The sequence below is a fragment of the Homarus americanus genome, unplaced genomic scaffold (assembly GCF_018991925.1).
Source record: "Homarus americanus isolate GMGI-L3 unplaced genomic scaffold, GMGI_Hamer_2.0 scaffold50924, whole genome shotgun sequence".
Taxonomy (NCBI): Eukaryota; Metazoa; Arthropoda; class Malacostraca; order Decapoda; family Nephropidae; genus Homarus; species Homarus americanus.
In genome coordinates, this window is record NW_024718094.1 from 15454 (window position 1) to 39602 (window position 24149).

The 24149-nt window shown below is 39.3% G+C and overlaps 1 protein-coding gene across 1 annotated transcript; it reads right to left on the bottom strand.

The window, feature by feature from the left end:
* Nucleotides 1-873: 873 nt before the first annotated feature.
* Nucleotides 874-5355, bottom strand: LOC121859167 (golgin subfamily A member 6-like protein 7). The gene is made up of 4 exons (XM_042355917.1): nt 5209-5355; nt 2570-3582; nt 2199-2257; nt 874-926 (listed from the first exon to the last, which is right to left on the bottom strand). The coding sequence occupies exons 1-4, from the start codon at nt 5353-5355 to the stop codon at nt 874-876; spliced, it is 1272 nt and encodes a 423-aa protein (XP_042211851.1).
* Between the last annotated feature and the right edge of the window lie 18794 nt (nt 5356-24149).

Here is a 24149-nt window from a genome sequence, read left to right on the forward strand (position 1 = left end):
TGTACTGGTGGACGAGGACGGAGTGGAGGAGGAGGATCATACCAGAGTACATTTTGGCCTTGTTATGGAACTCATGGAAATGGTAGTGACGGATCCAACGACGACAACCACACTGTAAGAGAGGTTCATTAGTATGACTTGGCTTAGTAGTTGTTCTTGCTCCTGTTACTACTACTTGTGCAGACACAGCTAAAGCCATCGTGCCTCTTGCATTTTGTCTGTAATATGTTCCTGCGACTGTTTCTCCCACCGACGTTTCTACTACTGATACTGTTATATTTATTACAGCTGTGCATTATAAAAAAAAAAAAGGACGAAAAAAATATTTAAAAATGGGTCGACAATTTCTGTTTACAGTTTATAAGACTCTGGCGTCACTCTCAAAAAACGGTGGACAGATTTCCTCGCGTCGTCTGTGGCGAGTTAGCATCATCTACTGAAGTGTGTAGTGGCACAAGATATTAATTGGAGGGCATGACCCTGAACCCCAGGTGAATATGTTGCACTCTGGAAGAAACAGGAACACTGAGTATCTAAGGTTCTTATAAATCTGAAGGTCAATCCATTCAACATCATTCCATAAGATATTTATCAAGGAGTCTTCAGGTGGGCATCGGGAGACAAAACAGGAACAAAGTACAGTGCTCAAGAATGGGTGAAGAATGAAGAATAAACCTTGTTAATGGCAACTTCTTGGTGAAGTCTTTATATAAGGTACACTGCATACATGTACTAAGATGTTACTGCTTCATGTATTTCACCTGTTAGCTACTCGAGTACAGTACTATTGCTTCAGCTTCAACTCCTGACGCCGTTACTGATTCGCTTCTTCTGATATTGTTACTGTATGTTTAATAACGCTAATGTGTGTCTCTAACTGCTGCTCTTAATACCCGACAATGCTTCTGTCGTCAAGAGTGTGGCATCTACAAGTGTTCGGTGTCCAATTAACGCTAGTGCTACTGGCGCTGGGTAACTTCACACTACAATGGACACACAGCAACAGGGAAAATTAAAATTAGCAGAATTACAAATGTTTCAGACGAAATAAGTCACTGTATATATATCTTTAATAAATAAGCACAAAGTTCAAAAGTCTTCATATTACCGTATTATTACTGTAAGATACAGTGACCTCTTACTCATCATAAACATATGTACTGGACTGTATGTCAAGGTGATCAGCTTATACATCTACCGGTACCTATTATCTCTAGGCCAGTCTCTCGGTGGCGCAGAACCCTAACAAACAGCGGTGTTGGTTCTATGAAGAAAACGAGTCTCTCTCACACAATATGTTAAAAATGTCTTTGTCTTAAGTACACTAATCACAGATCAGCTGTTAACTTCTCGTGGTTTCTTCGTTGTGAGAACCTTTCGGCCAAGGCAAAGTCTTCATTATTACATACGTTAAGTTGCAGCACGAAGAACATACAAAAAATGGACACTTGTTATTTTACACGACTTCATGATCTATTTTGCTTGAAATTTAAATGCCAATCACAATAGAATAGCTTACTATTTGTTACTACTACTTTTATTTTTAATAATGTGGCCTCCAGCCTCCTCCAATAGCCACACCTCCGCCACCATTTATATTACCTTAATATTAAATATCCTATGACAGTACATTAGTAGCTCCCTTAACTGAGTTAGTTAAGTCGCAGATCTATGCGGCATTCAGTGACTGTTGCCTCATAATCGATATCTGCTACTTGTCGGCTTTGGGGGGGCCGAAGATTTCATTCCCCTGAGGCAAAGCAATGCAGACCTAAGCAGAGAGAAGGACAGGCGACATCTCAACTAGGCTACAACGTAACTTCTGGGCTGCTGCTTCTGTTCAGATAACACCTCGGCCAGTATTGTATAGAAGCATCTTGCACTTGGTCCCATCCCACCAGAGGTTGTGAACTACTACTACTACTACTAAGACCTCTGCTATTACTACAGGTTCTCATATTACTCTTAACACTACTACTTCACTTGCCACAAATGTTTACTATTGTTACTAGCTTACTACTATGACAATTGATTCTCTTACTACTCCTAATTCTACTATCACTAACCCTACTCTTGTCACTACTACTAATATTGAATTTGCTACTGCTGTTTTTTTCTATTATTGGCGTTACTCCTACTCCTACTACTACTACTTGACATACCACTGCCTCTCCTCCTACTACTATTACTACACATACCACTGCTCCTACTTCTACCACCACCATTACTACTACTACTGCTACTAACACTACTACTACTACTGTTGCTTCTACCAGTACTGACTATAATAATACGCAGCTGTCAATGGTCAGTAGAACATCGGCGCAGCCTTACCACTTCAAAGTCGAGATCTGTGACGTAGAAATCCTCGTGTAGCTGTTTCTGTTGTTTCCAGAACTTCCGTTGGTCCCTGTCTTCCCAGCGGTAATCCCTCTGCTCCTGCTCCTGTTGTTGTTGTTGTTCTCGTTTCCGTTGTAACAGTCGCCGCCGCCACCATTCATGATGCTTCTGTTGAGCTTCTCGGTTCCGTTGTTCTGGGTGTTGCTCTTTCTCTTTCTGTTGATCATACTGTTTCCGTTGTTTTTGTTCCAGCTCCTGTTGCTCTTGATAATGCATCTGTTGCTCTTGTTCCAGATCCTGTTTCTCTTGATGCTGCATCTGTTGTTCTTGTTCCAGCTCCTGTTGCTCTTGATGATGCACCTGTTGTCCTTGATGTTGCATCTGCTGCTCTTGTTCCAGCTCCTGTTGCTCTTGATGCATCTGTTGCTCCTGTTCCAGCTCCTGTTGTTCATGATGCTGCATCTGTTGCTCTTGATGATGCACCTGTTGTCCTTGATGTTGCATCTGTTGCTCTTGATGCTGCATCTGTTGCTCTTGATGCTGCATCTGTTGTCCTTGATGTTGCATCTGTTGCTCTTGATGTTGCATCTGTTGCCATTGTTCCAGCTCCCGTTGCTCTTGATGCTGCATCTGTTGCCATTGTTCCAGTCCCTGTTGCTCTTGATGCTGCATCTGTTGTCCTTGGTGTTGCATCTGTTGCTCTTGATGTTGCATCTGTTGCCATTGTTCCAGCTCCCGTTGCTCTTGATGCTGCATCAGTTGCCATTGTTTCAGCCCCTGTTGCTCTTGATGTTGAATCTGTTGCTCTTGTTCCAGCTCCTGTTGCTCTTGATGCTGCATATGTTGCTCTTGTTCCAGCTCCCGTTGCTCTTGTTCCAGCCCCTGTTGCTCTTGATGCTGCATCTGTTCTTTATGCTGCATCTGTTGTTTCTGTTCCATCTCCTGTTGGTCTCTTCTCTTGATCTCTTCCCACCGCTTCATCGCCTCTTGATATTCCTTTCTTATCGCTTCTTGTTGTCTCTGTTTTATCCTTTCACATTCTTCATCTCGCTGCCGCTGTATTTCATCCTGTTCTTCTTTAAGTCGTCGCCGTCGCTCCATTTCTTCCTCCATCTGCTGCTGTTCGTGCAGGTAGTCTTGGAACTTACCCTCGAGACTGTTCCCAACCCATATAGGGGAGGAGGTGTTGGCGTCGTATAAGTGGGTTTCACCGGTCAGGGGCCAGTAACGTGGGAACTCCCTCTGATGAAGAAAAAATGTATACCATATTTAGTTAGCACAGTGGATTGAGCAGAGGGAAGGAATTAAAAAACTATTAATGAAAGACAAAAGAAAAACGGAGAGATACAGTGTTAGACATATGGAGACAGACAGGTAGACAGTTGAACAGAAATCAAGAGAGGAAAAAAGAAGCTGTGAAGGTCCTCTTTTTGTTTGTATTGTAGCTATAGTATTTAGTGCACACCGGTAATTTTGGACCGATTGGTAGAATGAGAATACTGCACCATGAACGGACCAACAGATTGAGACGAGGAAGTAATGAAACGGGCAAACACAAACAAGTAGATAATGCGAAAAGTAAAGGCAATACCTCTGAGATTCCTGTGATGCACCGTAAGAAAAAACGAAGTCGAAAATCAAAGTTTGACTGGAATTATGTAAGACAAGACCGCAAACAATGACGAAATTATTTGGCTCTTTGCAAAAAATACTTTAAAAGAGAAGTGGACATTTAGCAGGATAATTCAGATGGCGACCAACAGAAAACACTTGTGAAGAAAGACAGCCAATATCAGTGCCACGACAGAACAGTAAGGTAAGGCGAAAGTTGCTCCAGTTTGCCTGACAGTGTACGTACAGCACACAGTAGATTATGCCTTTTTCTTAGGTACACAGGAAGGCAGCGTGGCCAGCACTGCATTGGACCGCCTTCACTTCCCCAAACGGTAAAGTTAAGTTCCCACTCACAGCTGTGTGGAGTGGAGTAGGAGCGAATCAGCGACCCTAAAGAAATTAAGAGCAGACTGTATCTACTTGATCTCTACACCCCGAAGGTAAGTGGGATTAAAAGTACGTACAATGTTATTTATGGAAAGAAAGTAGAGAGATATAAGGATGGGCAGCAGCTACTAAAGAGAAGGAATATGAGACAAGTGTGAGCTACTTACATGTTCACACTAATCATGGGGAACAATGTGTACTGTATAAATGAATATGTGTGCTTGCCGCGCCGGATCAGGAAGCCTCGCTCATGTGACATTAATCTCGTTACTCTCAAAGACACAGGCCCACCTTTACACTCACTCGTTGACGTCTATAACTATGAAATAACTGATTTACTGATTGTTCACAACAAAAAATTTACAAAGCCCAAACCCAGAGGGGCATAAAATAAACCAGGTAGAATTTAAACTCTAAGTAGAAATCAAGGATAGAAAATCCCATTCCTACCACTGCCTCACCCTTCTGACTTATGCTACAGTGAAAAAAGAGGAGAGAGAGAAAGGATTTTACCTGCCAATACCAATGTGTACGTTGGGTACTGTAATGAGATAGCAGTGGGGACCTATAAATTACAAACACAAAATAGATAGGTAGCCAGGGAGAGGGGACTCCCCTTGTCAATACAACAGTTCATGTTGATTACCACTTTATGACTAGATGCGAGAACAACAATATAAACAGGATAGATAGCTTGAGAGATTAATGAGTTGTGGGAATAATCAACATAATCAACCGACTGGACAAAGAGACACACGCAAACAGATATAGATACATTATGTATGTACTGCAGTTAATTGTTGTCCACAAGTGTATATAAAAATTATATTTGATAGACAAAACAAAGATGAATACAAACACACTCACCTGGTCAGCCTTGGTGGGCATGATCATGACAATGGTGCTTGAGCCTGAGTCCTTCACCATCCTCCAGAAGGCGCCGACAGTGTTGGTCATTGGGTGCGGCGTCTGTATGAACTCGAGGAACCCGTTCTGCAGGAAGAGTGATGACATAAGACCGAGATATATAAAAGGAGAGAAAATATCGTGTAGTAAAGGAAAGGTCGCAGATGGAGCGACGGCAACGACTTAAAGAACAGGATAAAATACAGCGGCAGCGAGACGAAGAATGTGAAAGGATAAAACAGAGACAACAAGAAGTGATAAGAAAGGAATATCAAGAGGCGATGAAGCGGTGGGAAGAGATCAAGAGAAGAGACCAACAGGAGATGGAACAGAAACAACAGATGCAGCATAAAGAACAGATGCAGCATCAAGAGCAACAGGGGCTGGAACAAGAGCAACGGGAACTGGAACAAGAGCAACAGATGCAGCATCAAGAGCAACAGGAGCTGGAACAAGAGCAACGGGAGCTGGAACAAGAGCAACGGGAGCTGGAACAAGAGCAACAGATGCAGCATCAAGAGCAACAGGAGCTGGAACAAGAGCAACAGATGCAACATCAAGGACAACAGATGCAGCATCAAGAGCAACAGGAATTGGAGCAAAAACAACAGAAACAGCATGATCAACAGAAAGAGCAACAGACAGAACAACGGAACCGAGAAGCTCAACAACTACATTAAGCTGCAAAAATAGTTAAACATACATGCATACATTTTAGGGCAATTTGGGGGAATCAAATACCAGTTTTGCTCACAAATAATTATACAAAATATTTTACATGCATACATCCCGACGTCAACGCCAACACCACCCGGAAGGGGAGGGTAACGAGCATAAAAATATTCCTCTATGCATAACGCAATGCCTTACTGTGCATTACGCCATAAACCGAACACCACATTAATTACGCAGAAATAAATAATGTACAAATTGCATTACTTATGTTAAACTCTACAGGGCAGGACCCAATATCTATCATCCGTGGTCACAATGTGGACAGATACCTTTCGGAGATATAACGGTTATACCACAAACTACTGAGGGTTTATTAGTTATCCTACACAACGTAAGGCCCTTAAAAAAGGTTTTCATTAATTGCTTATGACAAAAATACAACAACCTTACTCAACAAATATAATTTGGTGGTTTAAATGTGGTGTCAATTATACAAGTGGAGAGATATATGCAAGTAATATATTGTCTTAGATTTGTCGAAATGCTCCAGGGTGAAAACACCACACCCTAGGGATCCTTACCTACCATTAAATGCAAGTAAACCTATCATGGCAAACTTTTCAGGGCTGCCGGACTACAAGCGAATGGTGATGGATTATATAATTATATACCCGACCGTGAAAGAACTAATTGTGAACTAGCATCCTGTCAAAGCAGTAGTGTAGCCCACTAACTGCTCAATGTTAAGAATCCGGGGTATCACAGAGGGGAAAGGATTATATGAATGAAAAAACGTGCAAAGTTTAGTTAATGACCCATTCCCAAGTACACTACATAAGCTTACTGCAGTCTATAAAACGTTGTTAGTTCCTCCAAAATATAAATCACTCAAAAAAATTATACCTCTAAGTTAAGCACCAAGTTAGATTTTCTTATTTCTGCAGATCATCTGTGACAATACTTCCGCCCGCTAGGTATGTGAGACAAACTTGGGTGATCATTGTTAGCGCCGGATAAGGCGTGTCCGGGTCGCTGGTCAAATGTTCCTCTAACTAATTTTCAAAGTTTCTCGCAAACTCTTACGGTGCCATGGCTCTTATGTCCATTCTGAAACACCGAGGTGTATTTCCCGTTTGAAATAATTTCATATTATTTTGCAATTTTGTTATTGAGGTTTATCATAAGTTTCGTGTCCGTTATTTAAACATTATTTGAGTTCAGGTTTTAAGATGTGATTTCCAAATACATGATAAGTACGTTTTAGATTTAGCCTTGAATTTTGTTTTAAGTTTTAAGTGAAATTCTATTTCCTTTGAACATTGTGATGAGCTAGTGAAGGTACACCTGGCAGTGAGGTCTCTGAGAGGCAATATATTATCTAATCAAGATCAAAACGGCTCTCATAGTACACCCTGGATAAGCAAAATGAAAATACTTGTATACATTTAGCTGTTTAACAAAAGATGGCTACAGAATAGGTAGCTCACATTTAAAGAGCCGTCGGTTGTTGCCGATTGTTGGCCATAATGAAGTTTCTTTCACTACTGTTCACTGACTTCATGAGGCTGAAGCGTAACAAAGAAACACGACTCCTTCACAAACTCAGGGGTCGTTTCTCACAAGAATCTCCTTCCATTATCAGAGGCGCAGTCTACCCAAATCTGCTCCCCCGCCCCTTGATCCAGTAGTTTAGTCTCTATCATATACCACATAGTGATCTTGTCTTTATATCTTCCCCGACTACACAAACAGGTATGTACTGTACTCACATTCACCACGGTGGCATTGATGTAGTCTTCCTTCATGTCTTGTTCAGGATTATATGGTTCACGGACTCTCACTCGCCTCTTAAGCGGCTTCAACACGTAGCGGTAGCGGTCAGCTGAAACAATTCAAATATGATATTCGCAGCAACCCGAGCAAACATGTAACAGTATACAGCAAGATTATTCAACATAAGCAATCTGTACTTTAGGGAACATTCAACAGTTACTTGGAACACTCAAAATTAAATTTGAACGGAACAGCAGCAATAAAAAAAAAACATTCCAAGGTTCTAATGGACATTTAACTTTAATAGAAGTAGGAAGGCACTTATCAGTTTGTGTATATTTATAAAAAAATACCTGAGCGTGAATATAATGAGCAGGTAAAGGTCTCAGTAGATCAATCGTTTACAAAATTAATGATCAGCTTACTAAAATTATCGAATTACTTCATACATCAAACTATATTAACATAAATATCACAATCATAATATTTTATGGCCAACATACAACAAAAATATTGCCGAGCAAATAAATGTATAAAAGCTATACTGTATAATTCACAATTATTTTTCCAATACTGTACAGTGCAGTAGGTCGCCTAGTGATATAAGCCCACGTAGGTTAGGTTAGGTTTATCAGTGCCTTTTTTCCTGTGACTATTTTCCTGTGACTTTTTTCCTGTGACTCTTTTTTCCTGGATTCGAAAATTTGGTAAAGATCGGAAAACAATTGTTGACACAGCATCATGGTAAGAGTGGCCATAACCTCAGGCGGTCATTTATCTATGATTACTAAACATATTTTCATATTAGTTATATATTTTTTTTTTAATTTTAAGAAGTGTGTAAACCAAAATAAGCGACAAAACAGACTATTTTCATCAGATAATGCGACCCTATAAATGTAGGTGTACTGTACTATAACACTGGAATTATAAGCAACATTCACAGCTTATTAATAATAGTAAATGCTACGATATAAATTCCTGTCTTGTATAGTAGCTCCTCAAAAGCTGCTATAACATATTTACAATATAAACAACCAACAATTACCGGAACTCTCAGAAATATGATGCAGACAATAAAAGAAAAACTCCACATAAAAAAACCTAAGCTAACACCTGTGTCTGCCAGAAGCTCGGACACACCATCAGAGGGCGTTGCTGTGGGTGTTTGTTGACATAATTGACCACGACTCCTCAAAGGCATCAAGAGTTGTGCCTTGTGCAGGAAGAGAACCTGTTTCTTCTAACTTTATACACTTTGTTTATCATTGGTTTCATATTATAATGCACGTATACTGCATTTAGTACATGAACCTGACGTGCAAAGAAATATACAGAATGATGTAGCAACCAGCGTCTGTCCTTGTGATTTAAGAGATAAATTTCGAGATGATTTTTCATGAAAGGAGGAGTCAACACAGTAATGGGTTGATAATTTTTGAAACACGACAGAGGAGTATCAGTGGTGACAACTTGTGGATGAGTGAATACGAGTACATGGCCCACGTAGGTCTCACTAACGAATCAACTTAGTCGGCAAAGTGAGTAAGTATATGAGGCATTCAAGCGATGTGGAAGAAGTCTTGATTCACTTTAGTTCTTTCGACGTGAGGTGAGGATGAATGGATTAATCTTACTTTCCTACTCTTGTTCAGCCCCATTTGGTAAGGCATCTCATAAGGATGATAAAGGATAATAGACAGACATCGTAAAGGATGATATAATTATATAGATAGATATCTTAAAGTGACTTTTTTCAATATTCAATGACAAGTTTCTTGCACTAAAAGGAGGTTGGGCCTTGTAGACTTCACTCCAAGACTCCACTTCCTTCATATGCAAAGTTCACCTCGTGACTCGTCCCTCTCCTCCTTGGGAACGACCCGGGCGGAATCTCCCAAGGTTCATTTTCCATTTATTTTTCCTTTACTTTGAGTTATGTTAAGTTAGAGCGTCATACAAAATTAATAGGATACGAACCTGATTTATATTACGATTATATAACACATCTTTCTTTAAGTCATATACAGTACTTTTTAGAGACTAATTGTCCAGCCATTTTCAACAAACTTTGTGTCCAAAATTTGTCTCCTTTTGTTTCCTTCTTCCTCTTGCTCCTATTTCCTTTTCTTGGCCTTCCTCTTCAACACCTACTGCAACTTCTTGTTATGGTATCTACTTCCCTTACCTTCTCAGTATCTCGGACACAGATCATGTAGCGCTAATCACTCCCAGCCTTACAACAGGACCAGGGTGTAAGAAGGTCGTGATGAAGAACATTACTCCCCTCATCCGGTGAATTTCACCCTCAAAAAAATTTGATCAAACATCATACATCATACAGTGTATTAACCTGGAGAAACTACATATGTTCATAAGGTGATTTTCTATTCGTCCGTCAAACTTGGCATTAGTTACCTAGTCTATAGCCGAACTTCTACTACACTTATCTTAACCTATCTCAATTAGCTTGAATGAGGGAAGGTAAAGTCTCACGAGTTTAAGATCCTAATGTTAGAGGTCAGGGTTACCAAAACCCACGAAACTCCAATAAGAAGGCTTGTGCTTCCTGAGATACATACAGGAAGCCACTGGGGGTTTGACTGATTATCAAATTTTGCATTTTTTTTTTATGTAAATTCGTAAACACTGCCAATGGCTATACAGTATTTCCTGTCGTTACTATAAATCAATATTTGTTTTTTGGTCAACATCGGACAAAGGCAAAAATTGTCCAGAAAGTTTACCCTATACCTGGAAACATATCCTGACAAATGTCACTTTGTGAGTCTTGCATCTTACTCCTGCACAGCTGTAACTGCTCGCCAAACATTTGACCCTGGGTGTACCATTCTGGGTGACAGGGATAGCTTGTGTCTCAATGGTTTATTTATTTTTCATAAGTACCGGACAGAAAGATAAAGATACACACCCAGACACTACCTCCTCTTTCCTCCGAGTCTTACCTGCCACTACGGTACCGCCAGAGACTCGTTCTTTGGAAGCATGTGGGGTTTGGTGGCCGCATAAACCAGCAAAACAGACTGTATCTCTTCTTTTTCCCATCTCCCTCTCTTTGCCTGTTCTTTGCCCTCCCTCCCCCCCTCTCTCTTCCTCCCCTCCCTTTCTATTCCTTCCTTAATCTTCCTCTATTTCTTAATGTCTCCCTCTTTCTTCTCACCTGCCACAACATCCAGGGACCTGTGCTTGCTGATGTTGTAGGGCTGGATGGCCGAGTCAACCGTCAGCGAAGACTGTAGCCAATCCATCCCGAGGAATTCCCTTACTGTAATCTCGGCAGTCTGTTGTGGGAACTGCAATAAAGAAATGAGAGCGTATAAGGAAAATGTGCAAAACTACCACCAAGGTTTTTTTTTGCCGGCAATTGGGGAGATTAGGTGGGACGGTATAAAAAAATACTCATTAAAAGATGAACAAACTCGACCTTAGTCGATCACTTACAAAGAAAAATCAACTTACGATTAACGATCCAATAGCTGTCCTAACTTAAACTACCTAACATTAACGTAACATTAACCTAACATACCTTAACCGATAATAACGCTAACCTAACCCAACCTGAACTAACGCCTTCCTAACCCAACTCCCTAGGTAGCGTTACGGTGTTTAATCATCAGGCGATATAAGCTGGAGTGACTAATCATCTGATCCGCCCTAGTTAACCCGTTGTCTGACCTGATCTTGATGACCCCACCCAGGCCTCCTCAAACCCCTGTTGCCCTTCTGACCAAAATTTTACATAAATCTTGAACACTGTTTAAAAGTGAGCCTCTACAGTATATATGTAGCAGGGAAAAATGCAGATTTAAAGGTTAGTCTCTTTATGGAAAATGTGAACACTTAGGGTGAGGAAAATCTACATGTTTTAAGACAACTACCCCTCCAGGTGTGTACTTACCTGAAGATAAAGGTCCAACTCCTCCCTAGTCAGGGAATAATCGACCTGCTTTCTATTTCTCCCTTTTCTGCCTACCTTCGTTTGCGCCATTTGTAGAAGAGCCTCTGTAGAGATGGGAAACATTCTTTACAGCCATCAATATTGTGAGATTGACAGATAAATAAATCACATGCTGATGAACAGAACGTGAACAACAGGCGTTTAGGGTGCTTAATAATATAATATGGTGCCTAACTTTCAGGTGATCCGTTAAGTCTTTTTTTCAGTAACAGGACCCGAAAGCGAACTAAAATAACCCAATCTACTCTTAGTCTATGGTCTAAATATGGATATTTAAGTCAAGATAGTAATTTGATCCACTGGGGCACCTCAACTTATTTCCTAAAGTCCATTAAGAATGAAACAAGGGGTTAATCAACCGAAGGCATTACAGAATATGCAGAAAAAGTGATTTGGTGTAATGGTTATGACCAGAAGCTGCTATGAATGGCAACATCATTCGAGTCACAGTCAGATGCAGTATCCAATTTCCTGGGCGTTCAGCCCTGATGAATGCTTGGAGAAAAGAAATCATTTCTAAGTTCTGTAACCAAAGCTTAGAAGTCCGTGAATTTTTCAAATCTTTGGCCATATCAAGCTGATTTTGTATCTGTTCCAATGTGGCCGATTTCTCTACATCTTCCAATAACCGTCAATGATATGCATACAAGTAATGGTGAGCCCTATTATCGATATAGAATTCTTATAATATATCTGAAAATTAAACTTGTCAACCTTTCAACACAAAACAAATATGTTGATAAAATCCGCCTCCACTATGTATAACTCAGTTATTTGATGGCCATTCTGAATTTATGCATTTTAAACAGTTCACATTTTTTATTGTTATACCTTTACTACTTTATGTGTTCAAGTTGAATAATGTTAAAATAATTACTTTTTTTGCAAATTGTTGTGGGTCTTTCAACATGTTCCCCGGTCTAGAGGAGGAGATAAAAGCCAGTAGGGTCGCCCGTCGTTGTTGAAGCGTAGTAATAACAACAACAACTTCTGGAGCTGTGACTAAGTAGATGACCGCCATAATTTCTCCCCCCATACCCAGATCAAAGTATATTCCAATGCCATACTTGCCTCTCGAGTTCCCTAAAGTTTTCCTGAATTTCTCTTGAATTTTGTTTCACTTACCTTCTTCTATATGCGCGACAACTCGCTTTAAATCGTCCACCAATCTTTTCTGGCGTACTGAAACAAGAACAAATATTAGACGCAATGCAGCGTAAAGTACTTTCTGGTGACATTAAATTTAAATGAAAAATTACCAAGGAACAAAAATCAAGGAGAGAATTAGGGGGGTGACGTACTGTACAGTCTACCTACTGAATAGTCTTCAGTAATTATAACATATTTATGAGATGAAATGTTATGTAAGAACATGTAACGTTTAGGAAGAAGCTAGAGCACAATGGAAAAAAAGCTTAGCTAAATAGAAATATAGTAGACTAATGAAATCACCAGGTACAATAGGAAAACCTTTATCACAAAAAATTTTCCCCTCCAAGTACGATAAAATTTAGAAGCCTAAAATAATGGTTCTACCGTAAATAGCTACAATTAGTGATGTTGGCTGGTATTTCATCGTGTTAGGGACTCCTGAAAAAAATGAAAGGCAAAATACCATACACTGTAAACAGCTACTATTGGCTTGAGATGCTTCGTCATGAAGGATGTTGTGTCTAGTTAACAAAGTTATTATGCAGCGATAGGTTTCTGCTTTAATTAGTGTTTTCCTTTTAGTTAGGACCTAAATATTACTTCATGCAAAACTCCCCAGGGCTTTCAGTTACTTGATCCAGCGCCACAGCATACCGAACCCAGAGGGAACACCTGCTGCATACTGGGCTCTCGTCCCACCCGTGAACAACTCGGCGGTCTTCGAACTGTAACTAACCACGACACACAGTATGTAACTAAGCATACTGTATATATAAAATAAATTAAATATATACAAATTTATGTTAAACAGATACAAAAAGAGGTTGTAAAGGACAATATCTATTCGGGGTTCAAGAAAATTACCGTATACCAATTTCCGTGAGCGATCCTTATTATATTTCCTAAGACGAAGAGTTTCCTGAACAGACATTTATATGTGTTATGCGTATTGGGGATAATGGTTTGATTAAGCCTAATAACCCAATGAACAATTGTGAAATAACAATAACGTTTTTGTAATTATTGTCTTAACGTCATGGCTATGCAAGTATGGTAAAAACTGAATATTTCATGGTCTTTAGCCTATACGATTACTCCTTTGTTTAAACACATCAGTCCGAACATTAGAGAAAAAATAGCGCAATGACTATAATGGAACTACATCTTTATAGCACGCTGTAAACAGCGAGAGAGAGAGAGTCCCAGTGTAATACAAGACGAACAATATATGGAACTTGACGATACACAGTGGGCTGGCGTCACCCCTTCAGCCAATCACAAATCTAATTTCAGGTGCTAATAGAACGTCACGTCGTATGGATCTGAATTAAAATCAAACAACACATGAAAGCAAATCCAATTCTCCTCTATCTTTCACGTGGAATTACCGGGATAATTAAGGTGTTTTTAGCTCTAGTTATTTTTAAGCATTTTGTTTGTGTTGTATACGTGCTTGTTTATGCTGGCCCATATATCTGTTTATACTGTACAGCTACCGGCATCTATACAAATTTAGAGATCTTTAATTGAGTAAAAATTTTATAAGCCCCGGGAAGACGCCAGTGTATGCAAACTATTGTGTGAGTGTGATTCATATGCAGGTAACCACAAGGAAAAGAAACACGAAAGAAGTTAGAACATTTCACGTTTCTATTTCATTATGTTTACCTGCACTGCTCACACACACTCGGCCTCTCCTCCCAACCAGTCCTTTATAGTTGCCGATCATAAGGAACCCGCCTCTCAATACCGTTGTTTTTATCGGTCTTGGGCCTTGCAAGAACTAAGATGTAATGTTTTCACTCAACATTACTAACACATACTACTTTGGTTACGTAATGCCAAATTTGGGAGTTATGTAAAGAGTGTAAAGGTGCCATATATCCCGGTAAGAATGTTGGTAAAACTCATCGAGGCTACAGCCCAGTCACTCCAATTAGCTAGCCACCTGCCACTACATAAACACCTTTTGTCGTCACATTAAATAGCTCTTAATGGTATAATACTCATACTGTTAGCCATTAACAGTAGAACGTTTTCATTATTTTCTATTAGAGGTATCGATACATCTTGCAAGACACTGTTTCCTATTAATACAGCGCCTTCTTTTACCAAGGCGTGCATCATCCCCTAATGTCACATCCATTATATATGAAGACTTTTTCTCCTGACTCTACTGTAGAGTCGCTTTAAAACTCTGCTCTCATAATTAAATTGTCTTTGTTTTAAGGCACTGCAGCGTGCGGTTGGTGCTACCGTTCATAACCCAATTAACATCCTCCATCTCACATCTCCATGAGTGAGGGGCTCTGAAGCCCTTTCTAATCTTTTATGATTATTATTTCATCGTTAAAAGCATCAGCCTTTATGCGTAAAAGTACTTCTAATAATATTGCGAAACGAAATTGTGGGTTGCCTGTCACTAGTATACATCTTGTACTAGACTATAATAGTACGAAAGATACTACTGTACTACGCCATAAGGCAGGCCCTGAGTGACGCATCTTTGGTAGTATCTAATGTACAAAGATTTTAAGAGTAGGGTAAGTTAGATGACAATTAGCAGCAACCAAGCTCTGATATAATAATACCTGTATAATAACTTAGATATGAAATAATAAGTATTTATATATCTAGACTTTAATCGGATATTAGTTAAGCTATGGAGTACCAAACAGAGTGAGCGGGGTTGTAGCCTGTGGTCGCCCTACAAGCAGCGTTCAGAGTGGACTGTACTTCAGACTTTAATACATGTAAAGATGGACACATCGAACATTAATAAAACATCTATCAGTTAACACCCATGGGCTGAACATTTGCCTGGGAGTGTAGCCCTTGGCGGCAATAGAGGGGTGATGTAACGGGTCACCTCACGCCTATCTCAAGCAATAAAATGACTTTTCACCAAGCATTAATCACGCATACAGCCGATGGTCAGTTGGGTGTACAGACACATATGGAAGAGTCCTGCCGACATTTAGACACATATGGAAGAGTCCTGCCGACATTTAGACACATATGGAAGAGTCCTGCCGACATTTAGACACATATGGAAGAGTCCTGCCGACATTTAGACACATATGGAAGAGTCCTGCCGACATTTAGACACATATGGAAGAGTCCTGCCGACATTTAGACACATATGGAAGAGTCCTGCCGACATTTAGACACATATGGAAGAGTCCTGCCGACATTTAGACACATATGGAAGAGTCCTACTGACATTTAAACACATATGGAAGAGTCCTGCTGACATTTAAACACATATGGAAGAGTCTGCCGACATTTAGACGCATATGGAAGAGTCCTGCCGACATTTAGACATATGGAAGAGTCCTGCCGACATTTAGACATATGGAAGAGTCCTACTGACATTTAGACACATATGGAAGAGTCCTACTGACATTTAAACACATATGGAAGAGTCCTGCTGACATTTAGACACATATGGAAGAGTCCTGCCGACATTTAGACGCATATGGAAGAGTCCTGCGACATTTAGACACATATGGAAGAGTCCTGCGACATTTAGACATATGGAAGAGTCCTACTGACATTTAGACACATATGGAAGAGTCCTAGACATTTAAACACATATGGAAGAGTCCTGCGACATTTAGACACATATGGAAGAGACATTTAGACGCATATGGAAGAGTCCTGCGACATTTAGACATTTAGACATATGGAAGAGTCCTACTGACATTTAGACACATATGGAAGAGTCCTACTGACATTTAGACATATGGAAGAGTCCTACTGACACATATGGAAGAGTCCTGCCGACATTTAGACACATATGGAAGAGTCCTGCCGACATTTAGACACATATGGAAGAGTCCTGCCGACATTTAGACACATATGGAAGAGTCCTGCCGACATTTAGACACATATGGAAGAGTCCTGGCGACATTTAAACACATATGGAAGAGTCCTGCCGACATTTAGACACATATGGAAGAGTCCTGCCGACATTTAGACACATATGGAAGAGTCCTGGCGACATTATTTTCATGGACAAAAAAACTGCCACTATGGCTATAAAAATAAACCGAAAAAGTTAGATGTCGACTACACTTGTCACACTGGCATTCTTTCGTCGATTTTTTTGTTAACTTTCAGTAAATGGTCAATCTTTTTGTTGTGCACCGTCACACAGGCGTTTAGAACCAACTCGCCAGGTTCCCTCATTCGACAACTGTCAACAAACAAGATGGATCCAACTGACGAAGAAAGCCCAGCAACTTTGTGCTTTGTCATGGCTGTTTTTCAACGTAGACGGTCTAAAAAAAGTAAAAGGCGTGCTGGGGTACGCTCTTGGTTAGCACGCCGAGAGGAAGTGTTTACTGTAGGAGAGTAATAATTACTTCATAATAATTTTAGCTTTATATTTAAAAAAATATATATTTTTATAACTATTTGTAGTATCAACTATAGATCTTGAGTTGACTCCGGTAAGTTGTCGTGAGTGCAGACGGTCTACACCGTTTGACAAAGTCAACGACAACGTCGACGATTAAAGCTAGGATTCCATTCACGCGGTAGCGTTAGCGCCAAAAATAAATTGCATTGAAATGTACACGGTATTTTTTATTGGCACGGTTGCGTTAGGGTTATGCGCTTGCGGTACAAACCAATCGGTCCCTGTACCGATTGAAAACGAAACCGCAAGGAAACGGATGCGGGAATCCCACACCGTGACGTCACCATCCCTGTGTTTGTTCTCACCCAGCAAAATGCCTCGAGGAAAAGTTTTCTGTCGAGGAGACTGAGAAGTTGATTTCACTCAGAATATATCAACCTATTTTTGTAACGCATTTATATAATATATTTAAAAACCTTAATATATAATTTTACGAGATCCATACATTTTGACAACTTTTCTAAAATAAAGATTCATGGTCTCAATAAAAGGTTTAGTGGAATATTAATCTTTGTGTCACTTAATATTTATAAGCATGACTTCCCTTATACATACTGCAAGTGGCTGCCATGGGCAAATGACTTCTCCGTTCCTGCAGTGTTTCACCAAATCCTCATCAACCAGGGAAAGAACATGTGCAAACTGTTGTTTACTCAGACGAAAATATTCTTTGAATTTTTCTTCATCCAAGCTTAGGTCTTATCAGAGTACTGTAGGCTCCAGCAATCTATGAACCCACCATCTATGTTTCCTTCTCCGTGTTTCTTTTAATTTACACATTATCTTATACAAACCAAGGATGTTTAATAGAAAATAATCCTGTTCATATAAGGCTCGTAGCTTCGATGCAGTAGAAGCCATCTTCCCTATCCTGTTCCCAACAGAAAGACAGCTGCATGCAAATGGAAAAAAGGGGTGTCCGTTTTCAGGCAAATTCCTACATTTAAGAATATTTTGACTGCCTTATCGCAATGAATTTGTCCCGTTAGTTCAGTCCCTTAAATTATTAAATATTAATGTGGTTTTAAAGTATGACTCGACTATGACTCCACCTTCGATAATTTTTAAAAAAGAGCAATCCAATTTAAAACCGACAAAAATGACCTACATACAAAGCTAAAATCAGGAACATAAAGAGTGAAATAAAATATACAGGGGGTATTACCTTAATTCAGACGAGTCTTAGTGCGAAAAACACAACAATTCACAGGAAGCCATAACACAAATGGATGGCTTTACTTTATATTGGTGCAAGGCTTCCATAATGAGGAGGTCCGTCTCAGTCGCTCTTGCCGAGAACTGAGAAATCGGACAGTGAAAACGGGTGGTCATGTTGGTGGGCGTGGTTACGAATAGCTGAATGTGGTGGTTGTGTGATTAACTGGCCTGTTCGAACGGAACGGCCCAAGTGTTCATGGATGCGAGTTATCAAATGTCTTTTAGTTTTACCTATATATGCTGCCCTACAGAGAGCACACGTAAATTGATAAACAACTGAGGATTGCAGGTGTGTGTGTATGGTGTCTTTAATTTTAAAGAATTTTTTAATTGAATTCTGGGTTTTAAAGATTAGTCTAAGTGAAATTTGTGGATAGAATTCATGGAAAAGCTTCTTAAGTTTATTTCTAAGGGTGAAACTGAGTGGACCTGTGTACGGGATGGTGAAATATAGAATATTTAGGGACAGTGTGGATTTGAGGCTGTGTGGGACTAAAAAACCTATTAAGGGTTTTGCCAATATAAGTGTCTGTAAATCTCTTAGGGAAATAATTTTTAAAGGGTAGTTCCTTTATGCATTTTAGTTCAATGTCCAAGTGGAAATAGCTTGAACATATATTAAAGGCTCTGTTGGTAAGAGTACGTACTAGATTACGTTTGTAATTCAGAGGAATAAAAGATGAAAATTTTGAACTCAAACCAGTGAAAGTTGGTTTTCTGTATAAGGCGGTCTCGAAACTATTATGAAGACGGTGGATATTAACATCAAGGAATGGAAGAATATTTTCCTTTTCCAATTCACAAGTAAATTTGGTGTTGCCATGTTTCGAATTTAAATAATTTAGGAAATAAGGACGTGATCAAGTGATCTGAAAATTAAAAAAGTGTCATCAACATACGCTTTCCACGTAACAAGTCCATTGCTGAAGTTTTATATATTTATATATATATATATATATATATATATATATATATATATATATATATATATATATATATATATATATATATATATATATATATATAGTAGGGCTTTGAAGATGAGGGCTCTAGTAGGTAAAGGGTAGTAGGCAGCTACCAAACAGGGAGGTACTACCGCCTGGGAAGATATTGGAAGTATAATGTGTTGTCTAATGGTAGACCCTGCTACCATATGGCGAATCCAGGTAAAAAAGTCACAGTAAAAAAGTCACAGGAAAAAAGAAAAGTTAACTATCGAATTCTCACATTTTTTAAGGTTAATATGTCAATCAGTTTCACTAACCTAACCTAACCTTTATTACCGGCCACCATAAATTAATTGTGACTTTTTTTCCTGTGACTTTATTACCGGCCACCGTACGGATGGCCATATTCTCTTTCGTGTAACTTGTGGTCATTCAAGCATTCTATGATATTACAACACACTTACTTGTCTCGCAGCTTACAATGCAGTTACTGGCTCGTTTGATCGTTCGGTGTCGTCTCATACAGTCCACGATGCCTGTCCTGGGTCGAATTGCCAGTCTTAAAGGGAGAAAGCGAGTTAATTTTAAAGGAATCCTCTTGGGAACTTCCGGTTCTATTTCTTCAACTGCATCTCGATTGAAGTGGTTGGGCAGGGGACTTGTAGTCAACCACCGCCTGCGTCTTATTTTCTTCACTCCATCTCTTGTCTTCCCAGGGACTCCGATAGAGGTAGGGGGATACCGTACCTTCCGTCTTCCTCGCATAATTCTCTTGATTCGGGCAAGCACTGCTTTTACAAGCATGCGATAGCACTTCTCCCCAATTTGAATCATCGTGTCTGACGGTCTGTTTCCCAGTACAAGAGCAAGTCCCCGGCGTCCACTCCTCAGGTCTCAGGTCTCACACGTCAGGCGTCGTTGGCTCACCCGTCTGGCGCCACGAGGGTCGGCCAAACCTCATTGTTGTCGTTTATTTCATGTTTATGTTAATTAAAATAAAAACAAATTTACCCATTATAATAATTATAACATTAATTAATTAACAATAGGGAAACTTTTAATCAAAATACCAATATTTCAATGTAATAACCGAATGTCTTATAGTTTGGCTGTAACTAAACGGTTGACCGTTGTGTCCAACTATAGGTTGCCAGATTCTCGATGACAAGGCGCCATTGGGAGGGATGAGAACGATAAAAATAAAATTTTAACTTTATTTGGAAAGCAAATTTGAAATTTTAATGGACATTAAATTAAAAATTGAAAACTGTTTGTCATTGTTTTTTGTTTTTTCTTTCGCTGATTGGTTCAAATCCGGTAATTCGTCTGCTAATCGGTAAATTGACGACGCAGTCGGTAAGTCGTGACGTCAGTGCTCCGACTGTCGGTAAATTACCGACTTAAGGAAATACGCTTTTTCATGGCTAAAACACCATATAGAATACACATAAATAAATTGTAGATGTATTTAATTACCTTACCTACATTTTACTAGCAATATTTTAGCTGAACTATATTCTGCTGAGTCACACAACTCAAGCCATGTTACAATGTATAAAATAATGTCATGTATATATTTCTTGTGTTTAGTTATGCATCTAAATGTTTAAATATTTGTATTTTTTAATGTATTGTCAAAATAAAATTGTTGAAATGTTTTGGTTATTTTTGTATTCAATATTATCGAAAAGTAATACAAATTACAATTGATAAAATACAAATCTAATGTGATCTCATATAACACTCTGAATGGTGTATAATGCAGTGTTTATTATTCAGAAATTTATAAAACTAATGACAGGAACAATGAAATTCACTGAGTATGAGGACTACTCTAATATAACTACAGTTGAACCAATCAGCGTGTTCCGTAAACAAGAGAAGGCACTCCTGTCAGCCCTGCTCCTGGTCCCGCCCCAGTACCAGGTTGATAGACACTTAGACAGTTGTGTGTGGTGTATTTCACGATTTTTTTGACGATTTTGAAGGCAAGTGACATAATTTTATACATTTGAAGGTAAACAAGTAACCAGGGAAAAATATATAGCAACATGGTAGATGGCAAACTGATGTACAGTAGGTGCGTCTGTGGCAATAATTTTGCTGAATGATCAGTCGTCATCAGCCTTGCCAACCATAGCTGATATAGGAAATGAAAGATTTTCTGAGACATTAGTGATGACTGATTATGAAAATAACGTAATTATATAGGACTAACCCGCGGGCGAAATTGATTGAAAACCTTCATAAAAACTCCGGATTTTCATTGTTAATAGTGGACACTTGTAGTTTGTGGAAATATTAAAAAACGGATATTTTTAAAATATACGCTACTTAACATTTGTGGTTATGAAGAACAGACCAAACCAAACAAACCTACCTAACTTCCCCGGTATATTAAACAGAAAGTACTTACTGTGATATGGTGAAATTTGAGGCATTTCCGGACGTGAGATAATATGGCCGCATCGGCGCCATGCAGTCCGGAGGGTAGTCCTATATTACATATTAACCGAAAATAAAACTAGTTGTGGTCAAATGATAGTTGAATCAGAAAGTGATACTCAAGTAACAATAGAGTCGGCAGTTAAGCTGCGGCAAGTGTTGTCACATGGGGGGCAGGGTGTGGCTGCCCCTATTGGGAGTGATGTTGGGTTATGCCCTGAATGTGACCCCCAAATACTACAAGAAGCTCAAGAAGTTAAATATGATGCTTATACCTGACAAATAATCACCTTTACTCCTTCAGAAACGTAAGTTCAATGCACATGTGGCTTTTTTACAAACTTCTTGATTTTTCGTTTTATCTGCCAATCGTGCAGTAATTTTGGTTAATATAATACTGTATTTTACATATTTATGATAAAAAATGTTTTAAAATGGGAAACAAATAATATTCATATGATTCATCACAGCCATTGATTACAGGCTTATTTTATCTCGTTGGCCAAATAAAAATTAAAAATGGCGTCCTCGTAGTAGAGGGGTTAATCGTTGTCTTACTAAGGGTCATTCAGCTACAATTTAGATGGAGAAAGGGATGTTATTGCTGAGTGCTATGACATAGGAGGAGGAAAATGCAGGTTCATGAAACACTCAAAAAGCGAAGCATAAAAACGCTAACATTCTTCACATGTACTCTGATACATGCATGCATACTATTACACACGCACATCAATTTATCATCTTCTTGTCACCATTGTTCTCATCACCTATGTCAAATAGAAGTGAATACTGTTTCACAAATTCTATAAAGTCCTCCGTATTTTACCCCTGCACCCCCACACAACGAGGCTGGACGAAGGCCTGAACGCTCCTGGACCCAAAACAATTTTTGCTCACGCAGGCAAAGCGATGGGAATCCAGGAAAAAAGGCACGGAAAAAACCTAACCTAACCTAACATAACTTAACCTACGTGCAATGCCATCATTTATATATTGTGTTGTCAATGTGTACAAGTCATGTGTCTTGTTTCCCTGTGACTTTATTTCCGTTCACCAGCGATGGATCCCTCAAGAGCCTCTGTGGGAAGCGTCGGTTTTGTTGACTGAACGCATCCACATAATATAACATGGATGGTCAACGAGATTATAAGAGTAATTAGAAAAACAATTAGTGATAGCGGAGACGATTTCTTAACTCCGTTTTTAAGTGTGACATCAAAGGGAGTATTAAGCACACACCGTTACTATTTTGGTCATATAAAACTGGCCGTGACATAAATCCCACTATTGCGTTATGAATATGGATATAAATTGCGCAAACTTGTGTAATAAACCGCCCAACTATTCATAAAGTGTAGTCATATTTTAATTTAGTTATGATTTAGAGCTTATTGAAACCCCATAAAGCTCGGCAGTTGTGGGCAGTTTGCACCTTCACGGGGAGATATAAACCAATATTATGCATGAAGTTGAAGCAGCTTGTCCCGTGTACTATTTTTATCATCTTGACAATTGAAACAATATGAAATATATTTATATTTATAAACTAGTAAAACTAATTGCTTAGAAAACTATAACAATGGTTTAAATGATGCCTACAATAATTCAGGTTAATAATGTTCCACAGAATACATAACACAGTACTGTACTTAGGTTTGTGTAAACGAGTTTTTAACATTAGCCCCAGCTCATTTACCTTTTAACATTATCCATCTTAACGCTCACCATTACCTCCAATATGTCATGGAAGCCACACATCCAAAACAACATTGCTAAAGCTGCCTTCCGAAAGTTGGGAATGCTGTACAGATGCCGTAGCTACTTCAATCTTGAGCAGTTGCTTCAAGTTTATAAGGGATTCATTCGTCCTAACTTGGAGCATTGCTCTCATATCTGGGGTTCCGAAAATGACTGAGAGCCCACACTACAGCTAATGCTTCCGAGTAGATTGAATAACGTGTTTTTGCATCGTTGAGGGTGCGACTGGCATATGCTATTACACGCCACTTCCCTCGATGATCAGTTTGCCTGAGCACAACCCCTAGCCCTAGGCTGGAGGCATTGGTGCACATGGTTCGTTAGGGCGCTCTTAAGGGCATTAACACTGTCCTCTTGTTCTTTGCTCCACTTGTACTCTACGTCTAGTCTAGTCAGTGGTGAGGTTAACTTAGCATAGCCTTCAATGAAAGAACGGTAGTATCCTGATAATCCTAGGAAACTACGAAGTTGATCTGCATTCTTGGGAGAAGGAAACTGCTTCACCGTGTTTACCCTACAATCTGCTGTGTGT

Coding starts and splice junctions, on each gene's coding strand:
- LOC121859167 (XM_042355917.1), bottom strand. CDS start 5,355: ATGTCATCACTCTTCCTGCAGAACGGGTTCCTCGAGTTCATACAGACG. Junction 2,258..2,569: donor GAACAAAAACAACGGAAACA/GTATGATCAACA, acceptor AAGCAACAGTAG/TAGTAGTAGTGTTAGTAGCA. Junction 927..2,198: donor TGGTAGAAGTAGGAGCAGTG/GTATGTGTAGTA, acceptor GAACACTTGTAG/ATGCCACACTCTTGACGACA.